This window comes from Enhydra lutris, unplaced genomic scaffold (genome assembly GCF_002288905.1).
Source record: "Enhydra lutris kenyoni isolate GAN:26980312 unplaced genomic scaffold, ASM228890v2 scaffoldscaffold44, whole genome shotgun sequence".
Lineage (NCBI taxonomy): Eukaryota > Metazoa > Chordata > Mammalia > Carnivora > Mustelidae > Enhydra > Enhydra lutris.
The window spans coordinates 10,486,708-10,512,514 of record NW_019154128.1 but is presented as its reverse complement, the minus strand read 5'-3'; the positions used below and the strand labels follow the sequence as shown (position 1 = coordinate 10,512,514).

The following is a 25,807-nucleotide window of genomic DNA, read 5'->3' as shown; positions in this document are numbered from 1 at the left end:
TTTTTTTTTTTTTTTTTTTAGATTTTATTTATTTGAGAGAGAGCAAGCATGAGCGGGGGAGGGGCAGAGGGAGAAGCAGACTTCTCAATGATCAGGGAGCCTGATGCGGGACTCAGTCCCAGGAACCCAGAATCACAACCTGAGCCAAAGGCAGACACTTAACCAGCAGAGCCACCTAAGCACCCTAATTTGTTTTGTTCTGTCTGCAGGTGCCCTCAGGGCCAGTAGTCTTTTGGGGGTTCCTGTTACCTCTCGGGGTCCCAGTTGACCCTAGAATTTGTCTGGCAGTTTCCCACCATGTTGTCGACTTTTTATTTTAAGACGTTGTTGGTTTTTTGTGTTTTTGTTTTTGTTTTTTTCGTATCCAGGGATTTTTAATTGTTTTCAGCAGGAGGCTTGGTCAGAAAAATCTTAGTCTATCATTACCAGATATGGTATCCTCTTGAATTTTTTTCCCACTTAGCCTCCTATTTCCTGTTTTTCCTTCAGCCTCCATGTTAATGACTTTCACAAACATTCATATATTGAGTATCTAATACATACCAAGCATGACACAAAACTGAAGTAAGTCCCTGCTTTCTTGAAATTAGCATTGCAGTGGGTTTTGGATTGTGGGCAAAGTTGCAGCTCTATAGGACAGCATTTTCCAAACCGATCCATATAGTATTAGTGTCCTGTGAAATCTTAATAAGGCTGCCTTTGTCAAGTAAGTATGGGTGGTAATGCTCAAGAGGGTCTCTTCTCAGAGGGTTTAGGCATTACCTTATTTAAACTGCAAACTTTATCTGTAGCATACCTCTTAATATTTTATAGCATACTAATAATCCAGGGAATATGATTTATGAAACTCTGGACTACGATTCTGGAGTAGTATTAAAATATCTCCATATTATTATGTGTTGTCAACAGAGCAATTGCATCTCCTGCTGTTCCCTCAGTCATGTCCAAGGGGAACATTTGCTGAGGGAGTAAACCAGGGTAGCCGTGCTTTACTTGTAAATGACCTTCTCTTATTTGGCTATAGGTGCTTGGACTGGTGCAGGTGCCCATATCAAAGGCACCGGTCATAGGTCAGCCACTGGCCACCCAGGTGCAGTAGCACAGAGAGTTTTGTCCAGACAGGAACAAGCTGAATCAGTCAGGTTCCCACAGATCTCATTGGCTGGTTAAAGAAATCTAGCTCTTGCTGCTTTTAATTTTCTGTTTGGATATACTCAGACAAGTAGCAGGGAGTGATGGTTACTCTAAGAGTACACTGATGATGTGGATTAGAGAACTTACAGAAAGTCAGATTTTGCAGTTAAGCAGTGGAAGGGAGCAAAATTTGAAAAGTCAAGAGAAGGAGGTAGGAGGGACCTGTGATGAGCCAAGAATTAGCCAGAGGTATGACCAAGTGACAGCTTTGGGGTTAAAAGAAAAAATTAGAGTATAGGAGCAGAGAGACCAGCTGGTGGCTGGAGGCAAATCAGATACCAAAAGCCGGGTACCCGGGGAGTTGCTGAGTCACAGCAATGGCAGGAGGACTAGAATGAGGACCCACGAACTCCCACTGCACAGTCCACTAGGGCGACCTTGAAACTAGATCACATTCTCCATTGCAGCTTCCTTGAGGCCTACTTGACCTGTGTTAACTGATTGTTCTTAGATTTCTGTGAGAAGTCTTATTTCCCTTTTCCTCCAATTCATGCTTAGAACCAGTCATTGTCCCCCGCCTTGCCCAGCTACATTTGCCAGGCTTAGTGAATGTCTGTACTCTGCAACCAGAAGAGACTGATACATATGGAAAGAGTTGAATTCATATCATAATGCCACTTTTTTGATTAACAACTGAAAATGTTTTTATGGCAATGGAATATGCACTCTTCCTACCACTGCTTACTCCCTTCTTTTGATTACATTTTGGAAACTTGTCTTCTAAGTTCAGCTGTGCTAAAAGTGGTACTGTTATATGGCATCACATAATCTATTTCTGTTAGTTATCCTATAAATAGCATCTCCATATACAAAAAAATGCACATTACTTAATATCGGTACTCCGGAAAGGATATTTTATATTTCCCAATCCAGTGTTACTTACTACGGAACCCTAGTACTGTCTGAGAAAAATCACACTGGTTTTGTGGAGATCTCTGTATTATGTTATTCCTTTTTTCCTTGATTTGGTTCACCCACCCCTCTCACTCCACTGTGTCCACTTTTTCCTTCCTCACTGTTAGCCCACCTTTTCTTTAAAAGTGACCTTTCAATCATTTGAATTAATTGAATTGTTTCAGTTTATTATTTATTTCTTCTACATTTTACACATAATTTTGGATTTATAATATGAAATCAGATTGCTCTTTTTCAAGATCTATTTCCTTTTTGAATAACATTTTTTTTCCAGCTAGGAAATTAATACATTTGAATGTAGTGTTTTAGAAAACACAAAAAAGGGGGAAAAATGAAATTAAATAATCCCAAACCACCCCAGATAACCACAGTAGCATCCCCTATCCATAATCTTTTTATTAAATGTTTATATGCATATGTGTGTGTTGAGGTCAATTTAGATAGACTGTTTTTTTTTAAATATTTTATTTATTTATTTGTTAGAGAGAGAGAGAGAGAGAGAGCATGAGCACAGGCAGACAGAGTGGTAGGCAGAGGCAGAGGGAGAAGCAGGCTCCCTGCTGAGCAAGGAGCCTGATGTGGGACTCGATCCCAGAACGCTGGGATCATGACCCGAGCCGAAGGCAGCCACTTAACCAACTGAGCCACCCAGGCGTCCCTAGATAGACTGTTCTATATCCATATTGATTTAATATCATGAACATTTCCAGAATACTAAATACTCTAGAGACATCATTTTTATTTATTTATTTATTTATTTTTAAAGTTCTTTTTTTTTTTCTTTTTTTTTTTTTTTTAATTTATTTGACAGAGATACAGTGAGAGAGGGAACACAAGCAGGGGGAGTGGGAGAGGGCAAAGCAGGCTTCCCGCTGAGCAGAGAGCCCGATGCAATGCGGGGCTCAATCCCAGGACCCTGGGATCCATGACCTGAGCTGAACGCAAATGCTTAACGACTGAGCCACCCAGGCGCCCCAAGACATCGTTTTTAATGCCTGTTATCTCAGCATATGAAAGTACCACAATTCTGTTAACTAAAAAATACAGTTATTGCTAGTTTTTTGCTAAGATAATACTATGAGGACTATCTCACATATAAATCTCTGTCCTTATCTGACTGTTTTCTTGGAATAAATTTCTAATTGTGAAAAGTTTGTTCTAAAGGTACAGTATATCATTTGTCCTTTAATTTTGTTTATGGCATATTTTTTGACATCCAAAGTTTAATGTCGTTAAGTATTTTGAATTCCTTCTGGTTTCTTTCTTCAGCGTTTTGTTTAAATAGGCTTTCCCATCTCCTCTTTGAAAGGTCATATGGATCCTTTTACTTACTACATTTTTTAATGGTGGATTTATCTGTTTTTATAATCCATCAAAATTCCTACCCATTCCTACCCAAATATTCCTCTTAAGGAACATTTGAGATTACTAAATTTTAGACCCAGAAATAGTAGTTTTCAAGTTTCAGAAAATTTGACTGTTAACTCTATTTTTATTCCCATCTACTTCCAAACAGAAGAAAAAAAGTTGATTAGCAAGGGTGCCTGGGTGGCTCAGTCTGTTAAGCATCTGCCTTCAGCTCCGGTCATGGTCCTGGAGTCCTGGGATCAAGCCCCACGTCTGGCTCCCCGCTCACTAGGGAGTCTGCTTCTCCCTCTCCCTCTGCCTCTCCTGCTCCCCCTGCTTGTGCTCTCTCTCTGTGTCAGATAAAATCTTCTTTAAAAAGATGATTAGCTATAAACTGATACTTGGACATTTAGTATAATGATACTTGATCTAGACTTATATAAGGGAGTGGAGGGGGATCTCCAGCTCTATCACATATTTATAAACTAAGGTCTTCCATTTGGGTTTCCTGTTGGTAATAGCAGAAAAAAGGAGGAACACAATGACTTGTGTTTTTCATTGTCTGCTTGAAGAAAGCACATTGATTTTTTTTTAAAGAGAGAAATCTTGGCAGTAAAGCCAAAAAGGAGTTTTTTGTGTGGGTCTTTATATGAGGGATGATATCTTTGGTACTATTTTTTAGAATATGGAATAATGTAGACCATTTATTTTATAAATTCTTTTTTGTTGTTGTTTTTTTATTTTTGTGGTTGTTGTTGTTAGTAATATCTGTACCCAACATGGGGCTCAAACTCACAAACCCAAGATCTAGAGTCACACACTCTTCTGACTGAGCCAGCCAGGCACTCCATTTTATAAATTCTTAATAAAAGTTAAGGGCATAATATTAAGCTGTAATTCCAGTAAAGTATATCTGTAGGGAGTCAAAGTAAGCAGACCACATATTTGAAGTAATTTGATCAAGTACAGAGCATAGAAAATCTTTGTGGATGGTTAGATACTCCTTAAACTAACTATTTTAACATAATAATCAGGATTTCTAAAAATCAGATTTTGACTTATGTATATTTATGATTAACAGTTAGAAATAGCAGTTGTGCAGTATTTCATCTACATTAGATCCAAGCATTTAACTGGCAAGTTTGACGTTTTATTGGGAAAATTAGAGTCTGTTATGATTTGACAAAATGGAGAATTCTCTCATAGAAATGGGGTTCCAGGATTACTTGAAAGCAGTAACAGACTATTTTTACCTGCTATACTTCAGTTAGAATGTGAACTATTTAAGTAAATAGTAAATCTTAATCTATTTCAAATCTGACAATGCTTAAGAAATTTGTGAATCTTCCTGAAGTAGTTTTTCCCTCGTTATCAAAGAATATGAGAATTAACTATACTTTAAACTGCTTGGTTCATTTTTGAAACTATTGAAGCCTACTTTTCTGTATTTGTAAAAAGAACCCCCATTCTAAGCTATGTTTATGGGAAGTAGGTATTCCTTAAACTGTGTAGAAAGGTTTTTATAAGGAGAGATCAGGCTTGTGGGGGGCAGGGGGTTTTATTGACAGAACAGCGTGACTTTTATTAGGTATTTTTGCAGCTGGCACTGACTTGTATTAGATTGAGTATTAAATCAGCACCTGATTGAAACACTACCAAGTGACATAGAATATGAGACCCTTCAGATAACTCAGTATGTTGGATGTTAGGGTTATACTTTAGGTCAACAGGACAGTAGTGTGATCAGGAGTCAGAGCTGTAACTGCTGTACTACTGCTAGATCTTAAGTAATGTCACTTTGTGGAATGCTATGCTTATTTTTTTTAAATTCTAACATTAAAAAAAAAAATCACAGTACCTTGAGATTAGTTAGTTCAGTTGCTTGTAGAGGAAAAACTACCTGGGCTGGCCAGAGACAGAGGGTTGCTTATCCTCTTTAACATCTCCCATGAAAGACTCCTCACAAATCTCTTTTGGTTGTTTATTTACATTTTTAACTATTTGCAATATTAATTTTTTTTCTAGGAGTTTCTAAGGAATTCCTTTTAGAGAAAGATTCTTTATACACATAAAAACAACCATTTGGTTACCTTTTTTCTCCAAGTGATGTAATTTCAGTAATGTTAGTTACCTTTATGTTCCTAAATTATACTGAGAACTATTGTTTTGTTGCTCCTTTTGTGCATAGTTCTTAAAGTGTGGAGGAAGTAGCTAGACGTCGAGTCCTTGACTTTTTTCTTAGCTGCTTGAAATCATGGGATCAGTATTATGGAAGATGTTCCAGGGGCCAGTGAGTGGAGAAGGGTAGGCTATGCTGGGCAGCTGTTAAAACTCAGACACGCAAATGATGCTGAAGCCTGAACCTGGGAGAGGGCAGTGGAGATAGAAGGCATGGACTTGGCGTGGCTATGGGCTGGACTATAGAGCACGTTCTTCCAGTTCACTGCTCCCTAAGGGACGTACAAAGGCAGGGGCAACTTTAGGAGTCTATCATATTTTCCCCCTTCCATTTTAATCTCATCCTTCTGAAGCATATAGATGTTAGGACTTTGGCGAAAGGAATTATTTCACAGAAATATTAGTCTGTTTTCTTGCCCTTTAAGGTCATTATCTTTGTCACAAGACCTTTAATTTCAGTTTCCAGTGTCTGTGGTTAGTATATAGATATATGATTTGATTTGTGTGTTGATCTTGTATCCTATAACCCTGCTGAGAACTTACTTGTGTTAGTTCTAGGGTGTTCCATTTTTCCTTCCTCCCTTCCCTCCCTCCCTCCCTCCCTCCTTCCCTCTTTCCCTTCCTTCCTTCCTTCCTTCCTTCCTTTTTAAAGATTCCTTAGTGTTTTCTATATGGACAGTCATGGTCCTCTTAGAATGGACAGTTTCACTTCTTCCTCTCCAATTAGTATGCATTTATTTCTTCTTCTTGCTTTATTATGCTGGCTGTCGCTTCTTTTTTGACCCTGAGCTCTCTCTCTGGCCACCAGTGATTAGAAATCACAGTTGCTAGACTGACTTCTGCCTAGAATGCTTGCTTGGGTTGGCGCCTTCCTGTGCAAAGATTTTTAACTACAGATTCCAAGTTTTTAAGAGTTATGGGCTATTGATTTTTTAATTTCTCCTTGAGTCAGTTTAGGAAATTTATACTTTTCAAAATATCTAGCCATTCTAAGTTTTTAAATTTATTGGCTTAAAGTTGTTCTTAATGGTCTTTTATCTTTTAAATCTTTATTTTATATCTCTACTTGTCCCTTCTTTTTGTCTTATAATATGTATCTCTATAGTTCATGGCCCTAGACTATTGTGCTTTCTCATGCTTTTGGTCTTCTCTTGGTCTTGTCAGTGTGCAAGCATACAGCACCTCTCTTCTCTTGAACTCCTGCCCCCATTTCTAACTTGCAGTTTCTCTGCTGCCATGCACTTGGTGTCCAGAGAATATATTCTTTGTTTAAACTGTGGGTCGGCTTAGAGTAAGGGTGGGTAGAGCAAGGGCTTTAAGTATTCTCATCTGAGAACTTGAACTTTATGAAGTCTTCCGTATGTGGTATCAGTAAATGTTAAAATGAGGGTTGTTTTTTTTTTTTTTATCATTTTTCAGCTTACTAATTTCTCAGCTTCTGATAGGTGAGGTTTTATTTCAGTTCTGTTAATGAGCTAAAAGGTTGTCTAATTGCCCTATTAAAAAAAAATAAAATTGTATGTCACATGGTAATACATAACACAAAACTGGGGTATATTCCTTGGAGTTCCTAGTCTATAATTTTGGTCAAAATGTTCCTTTTGACATTAGTTTTCTTTTTTTTTTAATTGTTGTTTTTTTTTTAAGATTTTATTTATTTATTTGACAGAGAGAGATCATAAGCAGGCAGAGAGGCAGGCAGAGAGAGAGGAGGAAACAGGCTCCCTGCTGAGCAGAGAGCCCGATGCGGGGTTCGATCCCAGGACCCTGAGATCATGACCTGAGCCGAAGGCAGCGGCTTAACCCACTGAGCCACCCAGGCGCCCCGACATTAGTTTTCTTAAGTGGTTAAAAGGTATCCTTGTTTGCCTTTATTTCTCCCAAGACCCCTCCCAAATATCTTTCTAAAGAATAGACTAATTTCAAAATGTTCAAATTTTCTTTTTTTTAAGCCGATAGACAATCTAGATCAAGAACATTGAAGCTGTTCTAATTATGTTTGTTTTCTTTCTTTCTTTCTTGGATTTATTACAAGCTATCAAATTATTTAAAGACCCTTAGTTTTCTACAGGCCTAAAATTTGGCATAGAAGAGAATAGTGCCCTTTCAGTTTATACACAGAGAATAAATGTATTCTGAGTGGTTTAAGATAGAAAATAAAAGGATAAAAGTAAAGTATTGTTATCCAAAAAATCATCTTATTTTAGTCCTTAGAGTCTTTGTATTTCTGATGAGACTAAACTGCAGGGTTTGTAAAACGGTTGCCTTTCCTAGAGAAGGAAGTGGCCCAGATTACAATTGCTCACTTACCAATAGTAACTGAATATTCTTTGTAAATTATTAGTAGGATCACAGTGAGCTCATTGAGCTCATTGTTAATCTCTTCCCCAGATCAGAGATTCTTTTCTGGATTAAGGCTAGTCGTATGTAGTCCCCTTGCTCCACTCACTTTCTCAGCTGAGAGTTGTTTTGCGTTGTTGGTTTTTGTTTGTAGCTGCCCTTGGCATTGAGGGAGATGTGGAGCTGGGTTGTTGATGCTCATCTGTAGAGGGGCATTTACATTAGGAAACACACACTGTTCCAGTGCTTAGGGAAGGTGCCCGAGGTGCCTAACTGAGGGGGCCTCCCTTGAAAAGAGATAGAGATAAAGACAAGACTAACTCACCAACCATCTCTCCCCAGACATAAAACAGCTTTGCTTTCTGCTGTCACCAACACTTACCTTCTCCTGCCTTGGATTGGTTGTAAAACATTTTTGAGCCCCTATGATATTCAGCTGTACTTACCTTATATCATGTTATCCTCTTAGAAACTCGTGTAAGAGAAGGTAATTGTTCTTATTTTTAGATGGAAATGCTGAGACTTAGATTTCACATGGCTAGCAGAGTGCTTGAATTTGATTTTTGGCTTCTCTGAAGCTAAAGCATATGTTCCTTGTGTTCCACCACACTCTGCCAATAATGCCAGCCAGATAAGATGTGTTTCAGTGAATGGTATATTGTTAGTTTATTACATAAGATGCTTTCTCCATAGAAAATGAGGTATAACTTATTAGGATTTTATGCTTCTCTAGTGTGCGGTATCTGTATGGTAAAATTTAAATGTGGTACTCTTTTTATAGACTAAGAAGGAATTTTGGAGCAAAAAAAAAAAAAAAAAATGAATGAGGACTATGTTCCTGGGCCTTGCCCAGCACTATACAGATTAACTATGCTTCGTTTAGGCTGTAGATGAACTATAGCTTCAGCTGCTATGGAACATTGAAATCCCTGTAGTGTTTCCTAGGAAATCATACAGAAGTTTAAATGGTTAATAGAATTTGGAATCTGACAGAATTGGAAGATATTGACGTTTTGTCATGACCCAAAACTGAATAGGATAATTATTTTTTAAAAGAAAAAAAAAAAAAAAAACTAAAGTTCTATGCTAGATTCTACTGGTAACATTTTTGAAGCCTCCTGTCTTTTGAGTGTGTCATGTGTCAAAGGCTTTAATAGATGTGGCTTCAAATCCTCATACCCAACCCAAGAGGTAGGTGTTGTTATCCTCATTTTACCATGAGGGAAATTTGGTTCAGAATTTCATCCAAGTATGAATACATCAAAGTTCACAGCATTCTGAAGTGGTAAAGCTGGAATTGAACCTCCTGGCCTCCCCTATTTCCACTTAGACTGTCTCATGCCTGTGCCCTTGCTCTGGGGAGCAAAAAGTAGGCAGCGTCTCTGCAAAGTGATTTGGTTTAAGAATTGGATTTTGACGGCCTGGAGCGCCCTCCTACACTGGAAGTTAGAATTGTATGAGTAAAATTTGAGAAACAGAGATGCAAATTTTATTTGCTCTTTTTTTTTTTTTTTTTTTTTTTAAAAGAAATTGTCCTTAAATTATCTTTTGGGGGGACGCCTGGGTGGCTCAGTTGGTTGGACGACTGTCTTCGGCTCAGGTCATGATCCTGGAGTCCCGGGATCGAGTCCCGCATCGGGCTCCCAGCTCCACGGGGAGTCTGCTTCTCTCTCTGACCTTCTCCTTGCTCATGTTCTCTCTCACTGTCTCTCTCTCAAATAAATAAATAAAATCTTTAAAAAAAAATTATCTTTTGGGGAAAGGTATTAATGCAGTCTAATGCTATGACTTGAATCTTAATTTGATGTCCCCTTTTTCTTCTTTTTTTAAAATGGACTATTGTATTTCTCTTAATATGCAGAAAATAGTATAAGAACTTCTTAAGCTTCATCCCTTGAAATTAGGCATGTGATTTCAAACACATTCTTTTTTTTTTTTTTTTAAGATTTTATTCATTCATAGGCACAGAATAGACAGCAAGATATTCACAACAAGCCTATGAATAGACCTTTTGCTCCACATTCTTTTGGTCAGAGTATTCTTCCACTCATTACAACCAAAGTGGAACAGCTAGTAATTCTCTTTTGAGTATGTATATGCTAGCTTTGTCAGCTTTTAATATCAGTTCCATCCTTTTCTTGCTCTATGATAGTTATAAAAATATAGAAATGATGTATTCCTTGAGATTTTAAAAGAGCTTTGTAACAACACTTCTTGGACATAGAGGTGTTAGTGTACAGGTCTAAGCTGTATTCAAGAAGAGAGAAAACCTGAACAGTCTGATAATAATGGAAGAAACTCACCCCCAGGGTATTACTAATCTCTCAGTTGTATTAATTTCTACATCTATAAAATTGAGAGCATTTTTACTCACAGGGCTGTCAGGAGAAGTAAAATTTTTATGTCAGTGCCTGGCACGTGGTTAGCATTCAGTAAGGGAAATCATATCCTCAGCCTATCAGTGTCGTCATCATTAGTATGTTTTCAGCTTTGTAGATGTTCGCCTGTTGTGGGTTTTGGCTTTTTATGTTTGTTTTATAGCTTACTTCAAAGACTCTTGGATTTGTCAGTTTAAAAAACATAGCTGCCAGGCATTTTTCTCTTTTACTTGTCTGATCCTATCTCTGACATAGCTAATTTAAAAAAAAAATACATTTTTCAAGAAATGGGGAGGGATGTAGCCATAAAGACGAAGAAGTTTTTCTTTTTAATTGTAAAAGAATCTTATGTACAGCCTCTTGCATAAAAGAGAACACATACTAGGGTGCCTGTGTGGTTCAGCTGGTTAAGCATCAGCCTTTGGCTGAGGTCATGGTCCTAGGGTCCTGGGATGGAGCATTGGTTCCCTGCTCAGTTGGGAGTCCTCTTCTCCCTCTCCCTCTGCTTTTCCCCCATCATCCCCATATGTGCTTGCTCACTCTCTCACTTTCTCTCTCAAATAAATAAAATCTTTAAAAAGAGAGAGAGAGAGAACACATACTAACAGATAACAGTGGTCCTCTCTTGGGGCGGGAGCGGTGGAACTTCAGGTGAGGTTAGACTTTTCAGTAGTTTATGTAGTGTTTCAACTCTTTCATGATATGTATGTGTTTCATTTTTACAAGAAATAGTTTGTACTTACTCCACTGTTATGTTCTAGGAACCATCCATATACCTTTATCATTACATACTTAAAATGATCTTCTTAGACTATTGTTTCCCTAAATTGTTCCATAGAATGAACGACCACTAGTTTTAGTAAATGTAATATCAAAAGTGTTATAATGTGTCGTATCAGAAGTTGGTAAACAGTGACCTAGAGGCTAGATCTGGCTTGCCACTTGTTTTTGTATAGCCAGTGAGGTAAGGATGATTTTGTATTTTTAAATGGTTGAAAAAAAAATCAGAAGAAAAGGAATTTTGTAACAAGTGAAAATTAGGGGCGCCTGGATGGCTCAGTAGGTTAAAGCCTCTGCCTTCAGCTCAGGTCATGATCTCAGGGTCCTGGGATCGAACCCCACATCGGGCTCTCTGCTGAGCAGGGAGCCTGCTTCCCCCTCTCTCTCTGCCTGCCTCTCTGCCTACTTGTGATCTCTGTCTGTCAAATGAATAAATAAAATCTTTAAACAAAAAAAAAAGGCAAGTGAAAATTACATGAAATTTGAATTTCACTAACCACAAATAAAGTTTTATTGACATGCAGTCATACTTACTCATGTACTTATTTTCTGTAGCTGTGTTCAGGCTATAATGGCAGAGTTCAGTAGATGCCATAGAGAACGAATGGCCTGGAAAGCCTAAAACACTTACTTGTTATATGGCCCTTTTCAGAAAAAGATTGCTGACCCCTCTACCACATTGGAGAAATCTGTTTAAAATTTTGTTCTGTTGTTGGGTTTTTGTGTTGTTGTTAACTTTGCCTGCCTTGGGGTAACCATCTAGTGTAGAATATGTAATTGCCAAATTTAAAGTAATAATTTTAATAAAGATCACCAAATTGACATGTAGAAAAAAAAATTCCCAGTATATGAATATGCAGTTTTCTAAATGGCCTATACGTTGCAGTTTTGGATCCCTCTTTTACTTGAGTTGTGAGCTTTATATTTTCCTAGTGGTTGTTTTGTTTAATATTTGGTTATTCCCATTGTGGTCAAAATGTGACCTGCATAATTTAAATTTTTCTTATTATGCAGTGTGTCATGCACAGAAAAGAATGAATAAAACGTAAATCAGTCTAAAGAATAGTTAATAAGTGAAACCACGTATCTATCACCCAGGCTAAGAAATAGAAAATTACCAGTGTTTTATTTTTTATTTATTCTTTTATTTTATTTTATTTTTTATTCTTTTATTTTTTTAAGTAGGCTCCATGCCCAGCGCACGGTTTTGGACTCATGACCCTGAGATCAAGAGTTGCATACTTCACCTACTGACCCAGCGAGGTACACTGCCTCCCTCAGTGTTTTCGAAGCTTCCTGGGTGCCTCTTCCTAATTCTTTATCCTTCCCTTCAATAGGAAGCCATTTTCTTGAATTTTACATTTTTATTATTTATCCATGTATGCCTAAAGACAGGGATTTGCCTGATTAAAAGGTAAATTAATTCAGGGGCATCTGGGTGGCTCAGTCATTTAAACATCTGACTTCGGCTTAGGGTGTAATCTCTGGGTCATGGTATCAAGCCTGGCACGGGGCTTCCTGCTCAGTGAGGGGGTCTGCTTGTCTCTCTCTTCCTCAGCTCCCCGTCTGCCTCTCCCCCCGCTCATGCTCTCTCTCAAATAAATAAAATCCTTTTTTTTTTAAAGTAAATTGGTTCATAATGTACATATCGACTATATTGTTTCTTTCTCTAAGCATTTTGCTTTTGAGATTCACATGTAGATGCAAACAGCTGTAGTTGGTCATGCCTACTATGTAGTAATCCATTATAAGAATCTACACTAATGGACCAGTGAGGCTTCACTTAGATATCGCAATGAGGGACTCAACTGCAGCATTTCCTAACTTGAAAATAAGTTACTTTCTCCAACCCCTCACTTCCCAAATTGCCTTGTCTATTGTGTTTCCTGTCTCTGAATTAGTGTGTTCATTCACCCATTTTTCCCAAGCCAGACACCTGGCAGGGTTTTTTTTGCGTGTGTGTGGTTTTTTTTTTGACACCTGTCTCCTCTTCATTCCTCAATTTCCAGTCAATCATTAATCTATAGATTTGACTTCTTAACATTCCATATCCATTTTCACTTTCACTATCCAGTCGAGCTCTTACGTATACACTACAGTAGCCTTCAGGGCAGCAGTAGCATTTTGTCTTGTTCTCTGATCCTGGATTCCAGAGCTTACCCCTTCAGCCTCACCTGTGCATTCTTCCGTTCACTTGCTAGTCTCTGTTCATTTAGCCATTATTCAGGCTTTGCCCATTCCTGCCTGGGCTTGTTTGCAATGCTGTTCCCTCTGCCTGTAAAACACAGTCCTAATTCATCCTTCAGGACAGAATTTTGAAATCTCACCTCCTCAGAGAGAGGTCATCTTTGCTCACCATCCCTTAAACTAGGTCATGTCTCTGTACTTCTAGGACTTTGTACTACAGCCTGCTAGCACTACTATAAGTTTTAATTAAATGGTTATTGAGGAAGACCTCTTATCTGATTCAATCAAGACCAGTAGTCTGCAAAGTCTAATAAAGCAAGAAGGGATATAGAAAAAGAGACATATACCTTAAATATTTTGCTCTAACTTCAAGAATAAGACTGCATGTTCATTTGTCAGATTTTTTATTAAGGAGCCAAGATCTTTTCTTTGAGAGTAGGCTCACTAGTTGCAGTTGTATATTGCTTTCCTTGTAGAAACCACACCCACAATGTATCATCTAAGATTTCCAGTTTGGGTTCTTTAAGTAGAACAAAAATTCGAACTCTTATGATGCATTCTGACTTTAGAATTCCTTGTAGTATTCCTTGCAATATTTTTTCTAATTGGGATTTTTTTTGTTTTGTTTTACTGTTTTCTTGCTTATACCTAATTCAACAGGGGTATTGCCCTTTTTTTTCTCTCTTATTTTACTTAATTTTATTTTTTATCTTTAACATATAATGGGTATCTCCCTTTTTATTCACTATTTCAAAGTCATTCAACACAGTCTCCCACTCCTCCACATTTCATTAGGTTGATTAACAAATCACATAATTACAATAATAAGTATAAATAACATGACCTGTTTTGGAAGCTAACATAACTAACTCGGTAAAAGTATAACTCAACCCATGAGAACAGGAATATCTGGGTGTAGTAGATCATTGGGCCTCACCTTTTTTGAGTGCACATGTACATGGTCTACTGTATTAATATATTGTGTGTGTTGTAAAAGTATAAACTATATGAAGTAAATTATATGACCATTTTTTACCCACAAGACAGTAATTTTATACAGTTGAACATAATATTAAATAGCAGTATAAAAAGTAAATACGCATCCAGTTAGACAATACAGACCATGTCACAATAGAGTGTATAAGTAACAGTTAAATAACATTTTGGGGGCATCTGGGTGGTCATTGAATTAAGTGTCCAATTCTTCATGCTCAGGTCATGTTCTCAGAGTTGTGAGATCAAGCTCCGTGTTGGGCTCCATGCTGTGTGTGGAGCCTTCCTGAGATTCTCTCTCTCCCTCTTCTCCGCCTCCCCTCCCTTCCCTTTTCCTCTCTCCTCCCTGCCAATAAGTCAATAAATAAATCAATAAATAAAATAACATTTTAAAAAGCCCAAGTTGTTCTCAGATTCTTTAAGGGACTATAGCTATGACAACCATGCATCCCTGGATTTCTGGCTCACTCTTAATATTAAACATTATATTATCTCTTTCTAAAAATTATTGAAAGTACCACCAAAATATCAATTAAAACTTGTATCTCCTAAACTGCGTCTTATACCTGACTGAAGTTGGCGCAGAAAGACTTTAATCAATCCATGTGTCTGTGTGACTGAGACTTTTCACTGGACAGGAATTACCGTGACTAAATTATTAAGATGGGCTCAGAGGAGAAGAGGGCTGTGGGTTGGGTTACAGTCCTCCTCTTTACCACTGTGGCAGGCCATGTAGTCTTAAAACTTGTTGAATTTAATTGATTTCTAATAAAGTATGGATTAAGTCCCATTGAAATGAACCCCAGGAACTGTTTCAATTATTTTTTTCTGTGGAAATTTTGTAAAAGATACTACTTGGCATGAAGAGGGCCATTGCCTATAGTCCTTATTTTTTTTATATGTAAATTTTTGTAGTAATGGAATTTGACCTCTAATTTTCCATAATTTTGATTTGTAGCTTATCCTGTCAGTTATCATTTTTCAACAAAAACTCTTCAACTTATAACAGTTATAAAACCAGTTTTAAATTATGATAGTCCTTGGAGGAAGCAATGACTTTTTAGAAATTTGTTTGAATAGTTTTAAGGCTAGCTGTGCCGGTGTAGAAATGTGAAAGCTGGTAATGGCTGTTGCATCTATATTCTAGAATCAGTACCTTTGAAATTTAACACTTTTTTAAGGTTTGTGTGACTTCATATAAAACCCTAAAGTACTAGACTTGTAAGTTAGGTTTCAAAAGGTTTCAGCTGAATACGCTTTTCAAAAATTTAATGACAAACCAAACCAAAGAACCTCAAAACTGACATTGTAAATATTAAGATCATGGAAGTGCCTTCCTGATTCTTCTTACTTGGACTTTTCTGTGAATTGTGTCAGTGTTTTATTCTTTGCAGTATCACAGCCACCCACACGGCATTCCCCACGTCAAGAAAAGGCAGTTTTCTGTCCCCAAGGGATGTGGAAGCATAATAGTCCTTCTTTAAATTAGAATATTTTGTCACAATGCAATCTCACAGCAGAGATGAGGATTAGAGAATACACGGAATTTCATGCTCTGTGAAACTGCACCCCAGGTTCAGAGTCAGAACCTGCCTTCTGTAACCTGGCACATACACGTGTTTTCTGCAGGTCCCACTTGTTTATACAACTTATACAAAACTAAAATGGACAGTCATCTTTCAGGTATGGTCTGCTTATCAAATATCTGTAAATTGCCCTGGAATTTATCTTATACACGTGAAGAAGAGAGGCTTCTGGTGTCTACAGCGGTATGGTTTATAATCTTACATACTTTAGGGTCAGCAAACTTTCCTCTGTAAGAGGCCAGATAGAAAATATTTTAGGCTTTGCAGGCTACATGTGGTCTCTGTCGAATGTTCTTTGTGGGTTGCTTGTTTTTGTTTTTTTTTTTAATCCCTTTAAAAATGTAAAAACCGGGGGCACCTGGGTGGCTCAGTGGGTTAAGGCCTCTGCCTTCAGCTCAGGTCATGATCCCAGGGTCCTGGGATCGAGCCCCACATCGGGCTCTCTGCTCAGCAGGGAGCCTGCTTCCACCTCTCTCTCTATTTGCCTGCCTCTCTGCCTACTTGTGATCTCTGCCTGTCAAATAAATAAATAAAATCTTTAAAAAAAAATGTAAAAACCGTTTTGGCTGGGGTCCGTACAGAAACAGGCCATAAGCCAAATCTGTCCACTTGGGCTGTGGTCTGTTGACCCCTGCTTTAGATCAGTACTGGCCAATAGAAATACAATTTGGACCATACATGTAATATTTAATCTTTTAGTAGCCACATTTAAAAAGTAAAAAGCAGAGAAATTAATTTTATTAATGTATTTAGCCAATTATATACAAACTATTAGTCATTTCAGTATGTGGCACAAGCCACATTTCAGGGGCTCAGCGACCACATGTATTGGATAGCACGCTCCAGATGAGAGCTGTTCAGAACAAGGGCCATGAACGTGTGTACAGTTTGTTGCCAGTCTCTGACAAATTAAGTACAGGAATTAAAAGTAAGCATTTAAAATATTTTATAGCTATTTGATAGTTATTTTATTTCTGTTCAGTCTAATGAGAAAATTGGCACTTGTATTTCAAATGTCTTTTTTTATATTTCATTTTTCCTAGTAATTTATACTTGTCTTACAAAAGAATTGGTCTGCGAAATTAAAAAGAGAACTTGCCTCTTCATTCTGGATGGTTGTAGAAGCACTGCTATAGACAGTCTTTCTCAAGACTCTGCAGGCCTCTTGGGTACATGGTAAAAATAAGACCAAGAGAAACAGTGATGAGATTGTGGTAGGTAGTTCATTTAGAACTACTCACATCCTGCCAACTGCCCTGGAGCAGTGTCCTTTTTACTTCTCTCTTTCAGAGCTACCATTGGAGCCTGTGGCTGGAGTATCCTTAGTCAGTGGTTTTTGCTTCTCTACTGTAGAATCGCCCAAAGAGCTTATTTAAAAAAACAAAAACAAAAAAACAAAAAACAAACAGCAGTGTCCAGACCCATCTCCAAACCAGTGAAATCACAGTCTCTTGGGAGGGGCTTGTGTATCAGGTAGTTTCAGAAGCCTTCCGGGTGATTCATTATGTAGCCAGTGTTTATTATGTGGATCCCTCCCTCCAGGGGGAGAAATTGGTATTTCTCCATTTGGAAAGAATCACTCATGGGCGGGGGGGCGTGGGGGCACTGTGTGGTGTACTATTCGCTCTCTTTAACAGTGAAAAGGGGACTTTCCAGTTAAATGTCCTATTGAACATTGGCATTTTAACTCTACTTATTTCTGGAACCCCACTAAAATTAAAGGAATAAAAAAATATATAAAGCATAAACCCACAAGAAGTAAGCCTAATGGGTTAACAAATTTTTGGTAGAGGCAGGTAGCTAGAAATTAACAGTATGGAGAAAATGATATAAATGCTTACAAATGAGGATGTTAAAAGGAGGCAAAGCAGTTTGTATTGCTGGCTCAGTCATGAGAGGAACCGGTTCGTTCAGAAGGTGAAGGTGAAGTATAAAGCTGAGCACTGAGATGCTTGTTCAGTCTGTATGCTCAGGATCCTCCTGACTGTTGCTCTTTTACCTTGGATAAAACTAGAGGTAGAGCTTGGAGAAATTTATCTAAGGGGGTCAGTCAGAGCTTGAGGTGGGGTATCTTTTGAAAATAAGGACACCTTTTGAAAAATAGACTGCAGGACACTTCATTGTATCACATTCCACTTTATTGCACCTTGCAGATACTGAGTGTTTTAGCTTGAAGGTCTGAGGTATTGTCCAGCGTGTCTGTCAGTGCTGTTATTTCCAGCAGCATTTGCCCATTTAATGTCTCTGTGCCCCATTTTGGTAATTCTTGGAATATTTAAAGCTTTTTCATTATATTATTGCTATTATATTTGTTATGGTGATTGCAACTTACTGAAAACTGGTTAGCATTTTTAGCAATAAAGCATTTTTTAATAAGGTATATACATTGGGTTTTTTTTTTTTTTTAGACCTCCTACTATTGAACACTTAATAGACCACAGTGTCGTGTAAACATTTCTGTGCACTGGGAAACCAGAAAATTAATTTGACATGCTTTATTTCAGTACTCTATTTCATAGTCTGGAACCAAACCTATAATATCTCTAAGGTGGACCTGTATAAATGTATGAATTAGGTAAAGATAAAAAAGCAGCTTAAAAATAAAGAACTGAGGGATGCCTGAGTGGCTCAGTCAGTTAAGCGTCTGCCTTCTGCTTGGATCATGATCCCAGGGCCCTGGGATAGAGCCCCACATTGGGCTCCCTGCTCAGCAGGGAGCCTGCTTCTCCCTCTCCGTCTGCCTGCCGCTCCCCCTGCCCCTGCTCTCTCTGTCAAGTAAATAAATACAATCTTAAAGAAAGAACTGAGAAGAAAAGTAGATTAGAAGGGACTGAGGATATTGGAAGAGTACATCTACAAAGATGTTGGAGTCACCAAGAATAAGGCAGGGATTAGCCCTATATGTAACTGGACTGTGAGCGAAGGACAGAATCTTAATGTCAAAAAAAAAGAAGAAGAAGAAGAAGTGATAACAACAAGGCATGTCATGTTCAAATAGCGTAAACTTCAAAAAAAAAAGCTTACAAAAAAGATATTTGCAAAGGGGAGGAGGCAGATGTTCTGATAGAGTTTATTAAGATTTAAAGATTTAAATCCAATCCATCTAACAGATTATAGTAGAATATATATACCACCTACCATGCAAACTCCTATATACCTAGCAGTATGCTTGTAATGAAGAATAATCTGAAGGTGTATTTTATGATTTCATAGACGTAAATTCTCTATGTTGGCATTATCATTAGTCCAGGAGCCCTTTCCGGAAGAAACTAAAACGAAATACATAAAGTTTATTTTTTATTGTTGTCTTAACCCTAGTCAGTGTCTTGAAAATCCAAGTATTTATCACGAAGAATATTAGTCACAACAATGGGAGAATCAGCTCTAATGCCTCTCATTGCTGTTAAAAAAAAAAAAAATCTAGTTTTCCAGTATTGATTCTAAACTGAAAAGTAGTACATGATGAGATAATAAACATGAACAAAATATTGGGGAGGGAGAGGGGAAGTGCCATACTTATTAAATGGCAAAATAGAGAGATGTTTAAAAAAAAAAATTGTTGTGACAAAAAAGCCAGCTGAACTTTAAGTTTACATTTTTCTATTTCTTCTAGAATGTTGACTTTTATCGAATGAACCAGTGTGTGTTAGAGTCGTAAATTTATTTGTGAAGTGCAATAATCTGCTCTCAGTCTTTTTTTTTTTTTTTAAGGAGCAAAAACAAAAGATGCCAAAATAAATATTTTTTGTTTTATTTTGTTAATTACTTCAGTATCATAGCCTTTTCTGTTACTTTATTATTTCCACGCTCTTCCGGGATAAAGAATTGGGAAGTTGAAAGACACCTTTCCATTTAAATCTAAATATTTTCTTTATTTCCTCCTAATTTGCCTTTCTACTCAAACTGCTTCTTTAAAATCACAGAAAAAATTTAATACATTGCAGAGTAGGGAGGGAAGGTACTGAATTTTCACAAGTGATTGATCTGTAAGCTTTACATTGCCAGATGAGTGGAATATAGCAGTTGGTTAGTGAAATAGGGAAGAATACTACCTCAGGATTTTTTTTTTAAAGATTTTATTTATTTGACAGACAGAGATCACAAGTAGGCAGAGAGGCAGGCAGAGAGAGAGAGAGAGAGAGAGAGAGAGAGAGGAGGAAGCAGGCTCCCTGCAGAGCAGAGAGCCTGATGTGGGGCTCGATCCCAGGACCCTGGGATCATGACCTGAGCCAAAGGCAGAGGCTTTAACCCACTGGGCCACCCAGGCGCCCCTACCTCAGGATTTTTGGACTAATTTTGATGTGTTACACAAATGTCCTGATTTCAACTTTGGAGCAGTGGAATACAGATCTATTTCAGCAATACAGAACATATTTTCCCTTGGTAATACTTGAGGCAGTGCCCGAATTATTTGTAGTAAGGACACAGAAATCAATGTCATGATGAAATTAGGTTGATGCATGGGAAAAAGAACCCAGAGTTTAATTGAGAGGGTTTGTTTCTTTTCCCGCGAGAGCTGGGTATTCCGCCTGAGAGGAAATGGGGAGTGAGGACTGGCCTGACTAATGGTGCCCTGAGTGCTGCAGGAGGCCAGAGGGCCGGTGACCTTAGGACTACCAGCAGCTCCCAGGAGTGTCTGCCTCTGCCTCCTCGTTTCAGCAAGGCAGTGGAAGGGGGGGTGTTCCTGACCAGCGTCACCAAAATTTCCAGTTGCGGGGCGGGGTGGGGGGGTTGCTATCAGTTGTGTTTGCACACACCACCTTAACTCCAGTTTCTCCTCTTCCTGTTTTGTCTTTAGATCTTATAATCAATGGATAAAGTGGGGAAGATGTGGAATAACTTCAAATACAGGTGTCAGAATCTCTTCGGTCACGAGGGAGGGAGCCGTAGTGAAAATGTGGACATGAATTCCAATAGATGTTTGTCTGTGAAAGAGAGAAACATCAGTACAGGAGACTCAGCTCCTCAGCAACAAAGCAGTCCCTTAAGAGAAAACGTTGCCTTACAACTGGGATTAAGCCCTTCCAAGAATTCTTCAAGGAGAAACCAAAACTGTGCCACTGAAATTCCTCAGATTGTTGAAATAAGCATTGAAAAGGATAATGATTCCTGTGTCACCCCAGGAGCGAGACTTGCAAGAAGGGATTCCTACTCTCGGCATGCTCCATGGGGTGGGAAGAAAAAACATTCCTGTTCTACAAAGACACAGAGTTCATTGGATACGGATAAAAAGTTCGGTAGAACTCGAAGCGGACTTCAAAGGAGAGAGAGGCGGTATGGTGTAAGCTCCGTGCATGACATGGACAGCGTGTCCAGCAGAACTGTGGGGAGCCGCTCTCTGAGACAGAGGTTGCAGGACACTGTGGGCTTGTGTTTTCCCATGAGAACTTACAGCAAGCAGTCAAAACCCCTCTTTTCTAATAAAAGAAAAATACACCTTTCTGAATTAATGCTTGAGAAATGCCCTTTTCCTGCTGGCTCAGATTTAGCCCAAAAATGGCATTTGATTAAACAGCATACAGCCCCTGTGAGCCCACACTCGACATTTTTTGATACGTTTGATCCATCCTTGGTTTCCACGGAAGATGAAGAAGATAGGCTTCGAGAGAGAAGACGGCTCAGTATTGAAGAGGGGGTTGACCCTCCGCCCAATGCACAAATACATACCTTTGAAGCCACCGCACAGGTTAATCCGTTATATAAACTGGGACCAAAGTTAGCTCCTGGAATGACTGAAGTAAGTGGGGACAGTAGTGCAATTCCACAAGCTAACTGTGACTCAGAAGAGGACACTACCACCCTGTGTCTGCAGTCACGTAGGCAGAAGCAACGTCAGGTGTCTGGAGACAGCCATGCCCATGTTAGCAGACAGGGAGCTTGGAAAGTCCATACGCAGATCGATTACATACACTGCCTCGTGCCGGACTTGCTCCAGATTACAGGGAATCCCTGTTACTGGGGAGTGATGGACCGTTACGAAGCAGAAGCCCTCCTTGAAGGGAAACCTGAAGGCACATTCTTGCTCAGGGACTCTGCGCAAGAGGACTACCTCTTCTCTGTGAGCTTCCGTCGCTACAACAGGTCCCTGCATGCCCGAATTGAACAGTGGAATCACAACTTTAGTTTTGACGCCCACGACCCTTGTGTATTTCACTCCTCCACTGTAACAGGACTTTTGGAACATTATAAAGATCCTAGTTCTTGCATGTTTTTTGAACCCTTGCTTACTATATCACTAAACAGGACTTTCCCTTTTAGCCTGCAGTATATCTGCCGTGCAGTAATCTGTAGATGCACTACATATGATGGAATTGATGGGCTTCCTTTACCATCAATGTTGCAGGATTTTTTGAAAGAGTATCATTACAAGCAAAAAGTTAGAGTTCGCTGGTTAGAACGAGAACCAGTCAAGGCGAAGTAAACTCTCCTGCCCCCAGTGGGCATTATCTAGATCTGCTTTTCTGTGCACCAGACAGTACACCTCTAGCAAGCACACATGTCAGTGTTAGGTGTCTTTCAGTGCAGTGTGTAGGCTTAGTGTTACTATCTGTCAGATGCGATCTGCTGTTACTTCCTCAGATAAATGTGGTGCCTATTTGAGACAACAGAGGACAGAGCTACAGGTGTTCAGTAAGGCTGCGAAGGCATTTTGTCGATTGAGCGAACGGTTTGGTTTGTAATGACTTTTGCAATTGAGTGAAGCAACTCGGGGGCATTTGCTATGAAGAATTCTATTTCTTACTGAAGAACAAATTATTAATATTGGAAGAGTATTCCAACAGTGTGACTAATGTTTGAAATTGTTATTTTTTCTAAGAATTTTTCTATAACCTTCCAAAAGTAGCGCTGTTTGTAGTTACTATAGATCAAGCTTTGGAAGTCCAAAAAATAAAGACTGCCTTCCTTGAAGAAAAAAGAAAAATGCAATTTTCTGGCCACAAGGGCAGAGTGCAGTTCACTTAAGTGTTGATAGAGTTTATAGTCAGTCTCCTGTCTCTTCTGCAAAAGGTACTGTTAAGCCAACCAGGTTTTCTAAATAGTTGCTTTTAAAAGTTCAGGCTTATAAAGTTGGTAGTAGATTTATTTCAAGGCCTTAGGTATTCATTTTATTTTGAATGAGTGCTTTAATGTAAAACACATTGGGAAGAGCTGCAATGTAGTCCTGTGTGTGAGTTCTTAAGTTAGTATGTGTGGTCTACTCGTTGATTAGTTAACGTTGTATCTTTTCCTGTGCCCATGATGCGTTTGTGAACCATGAAGAACGTGAGACTAGAAGATGCCCAAACAAGTCCGTATATGATAACAGCAGTGGTTGCTGATGTTGAGATGATTTTTAAACTGCAGTGAACAGTTTGGACGGCACTGTTTAGCTCTTTGTTGTAAATGCTCTTAGCTGAATCGCTTAAGTACAATTTGTAGAATTTCAGTGCAGTTAATTTCTAATGGAAAATCTGAAACCCTAATTGCAGATTTAAAAGGTACTGTACAACTGTTGTATCTGTAAATAACTTTACTTAGCACCTTTTTGTCACTTAGAATATTATGCAATACTAATTAAGTGAGCTATTTTGGAAGTAATACCAAGTCCTAGTGTTTGCTTCTTAGTATTGAACTGAATTTACAGTTCTGTCCTAGACATTTTGCACTAGTCAAATCCATTCTTGTGTCTTTTTGTTAATGTGCTCTGTACCACTGGTGAGTGCTCCTTGGTTTCCTTACCTGCTGCTACAGAAAGTTCTTTTATATCCTGATGGCTATTGCCAAGGCTACAAAAAAGAAAAGCTATATTTGTATGCAACACTAACCCTTTGACTGCTAATGTACGTTTCTGCTTGCTGTGCCTTGTTAATGGCTGCTTTTTTGTGCTAATAAAGTATGTTTGGTGTTCTCCTTGTATATCTGCTGTTTTATACATTTGCAACAATTTCTCTTGTAAATGGAATGGTATGGGGTTTTTAATAAGCGTTACCTGACAGCCTACTATAGTTAATGCAGAATTACTGTACAGTCTAATACTGACTTATTCTCGGTAAGCTAACTCTAAATTTAATGCTACTCATCTTTCCAATCGTCATCACATATACTGTGGAACAGTATCTCTAGTTACTGCAGTTACTGTACAGTTTAGATTATAACACAAAATGAACAGAGAAATATTGACTCACCCATTGATTTCTCTGCTTGTAAATGGAAGATTGAATCTATCAATGACGAGTTATAATAAATGGATATCTTTAGCCTTCCACTTCATCAGAAACAAGTTAAATGAAGTCTTGTGAACTGATAATATCACATCAGCACCATTTATTGGTTTGGGGACCATTTTTATTAATCATAAATGCCCAAAATACAGAACTTTAACCAAAGACTTGTCCATTTTTAAAGCAAAATGGGGATTGAGGGGACTTAAAATTCCTGTTATTTCTAATAGAAGTCCCTGAAGAACATATACCAAAGTGTTCGAGAACGTCATCCAAACCTACTTTAAAGCATATGTGCAATTAAGTTGTTACGACATAATTATATTGCATAATTGTTGAGTCCGTTTTCTTGAGCTTATAATGTATCTGGAAAATAATCTCTTGGGGAAAAAAAAAGTCCTTACTGATTACTGGAGAAAAATTATATATGCAAGCAAGATCTTGTTTTAAAGAGGAAACTTGAAACTCCAAGAAAGCACTTGATGTTTTATATGCTTGTAGCAAATTGATGTTCTAATTGTAGTTTTATAGAAAATATTAATGATTTTATGTATTTCAGAACTTTCATATGTTAAATGGAAATTGTTTTAAATGTGTAAATATTTGAGTTTTATGTAAGCATGTATACACTGTGCTAAAAGTCACATGTTTCAGTTTGTGTGTAATATTAATATGCAACCTTTGGTTTAAAATTTTTTTCTCAAAAAATTAGTGGCTTACGTTTTAAAAAAGAAAAATCACCAGCATGATATTGCACCTTAGTCTATATTCACTGTGTCTTTTTCTGAATCCCATTGTAGCCTGTCAACTAAATAACTGTTTTCATGGTCTTTTTGAAGTGCGTTTTAATACAAACCAGGAAATTCTTTAGAAGTTTGGACACATCTTCATAGTAAAGTAATTAACAACGCAAGGAAAGGTTGGTCTGATTCCTATCCATTATCATTCTTTCTTGCATTCATTCATTAATTCATTCATTATCTGTGTATATCTGTATTCACACATGCACACACGTATGATGTTAATATTACTTTAAACAATATTATCGCCATCTCATTTAAAATCATTTAGAGGCCTTATTCTATACACACACACACACACACACACACACACACACACACACTATCCTTGTACTATTTAAATTTTATTAGCCACACCTAAAGTTTAGTTTTGCTGATACAGTCACATTTATAATATACTCACAACAAGAAAGCGTGCATCAGTATTTCCTAGCTAAACACAGTAAAAAATATTTGAAGAAGAAACAGCTTGATATATAGTTATTAAGAGTCATTGTTAAATGTATATTTCTTCAACAATAATTGAGCCCAAATAATCATACTCCACAAACTGTTCCTGTTCTTATGGTCCATTGGAAGGTTTACATAAGATTTATAATGGCTTGAGCCATAAAAATTGAAACTTGAATTCTTTGCTTCACTTTGACAAAATTCAGAGTTCATGAGCCTTTTTACTTAACATTTTGATTTGGTTGCTATTCATTTTTATCTCAAGTTGCCTTTGCTACCTGGCACTGAACACTAGTTTGGTCAGTCTTATTGAGATTGGTCTTAGTAGACTAATTCTTTATTTTTGTAGTAAAGAAAACTATAAAGCTGCTTTTTGGTAGAGGCACAGAGGCTGTGAGTGAGTCAGCACTCTCATAGGAGAGATGGCAGAGCCATGTCTCGGAGTGTGTTAACACAGG

The 25,807-nt window shown here is 38.0% G+C and overlaps 1 protein-coding gene across 1 annotated transcript in view; it reads left to right on the top strand.

Annotated features, from left to right (window-relative positions):
• LOC111155864 (suppressor of cytokine signaling 5) overlaps positions 1-25,089 on the top strand; it is a 62,508-nt gene extending 37,419 nt beyond the window's left edge. Inside the window, exon 2 of the mRNA XM_022516301.1 lies at positions 20,697-25,089. Coding sequence (XP_022372009.1) covers positions 20,709-22,319 — 1,611 coding nt within the window. The 5' untranslated portion in view covers positions 20,697-20,708 and the 3' untranslated portion in view covers positions 22,320-25,089. The remainder of the gene's footprint in view (positions 1-20,696) is intronic.
• Positions 25,090-25,807: the final 718 nt, after the last annotated feature.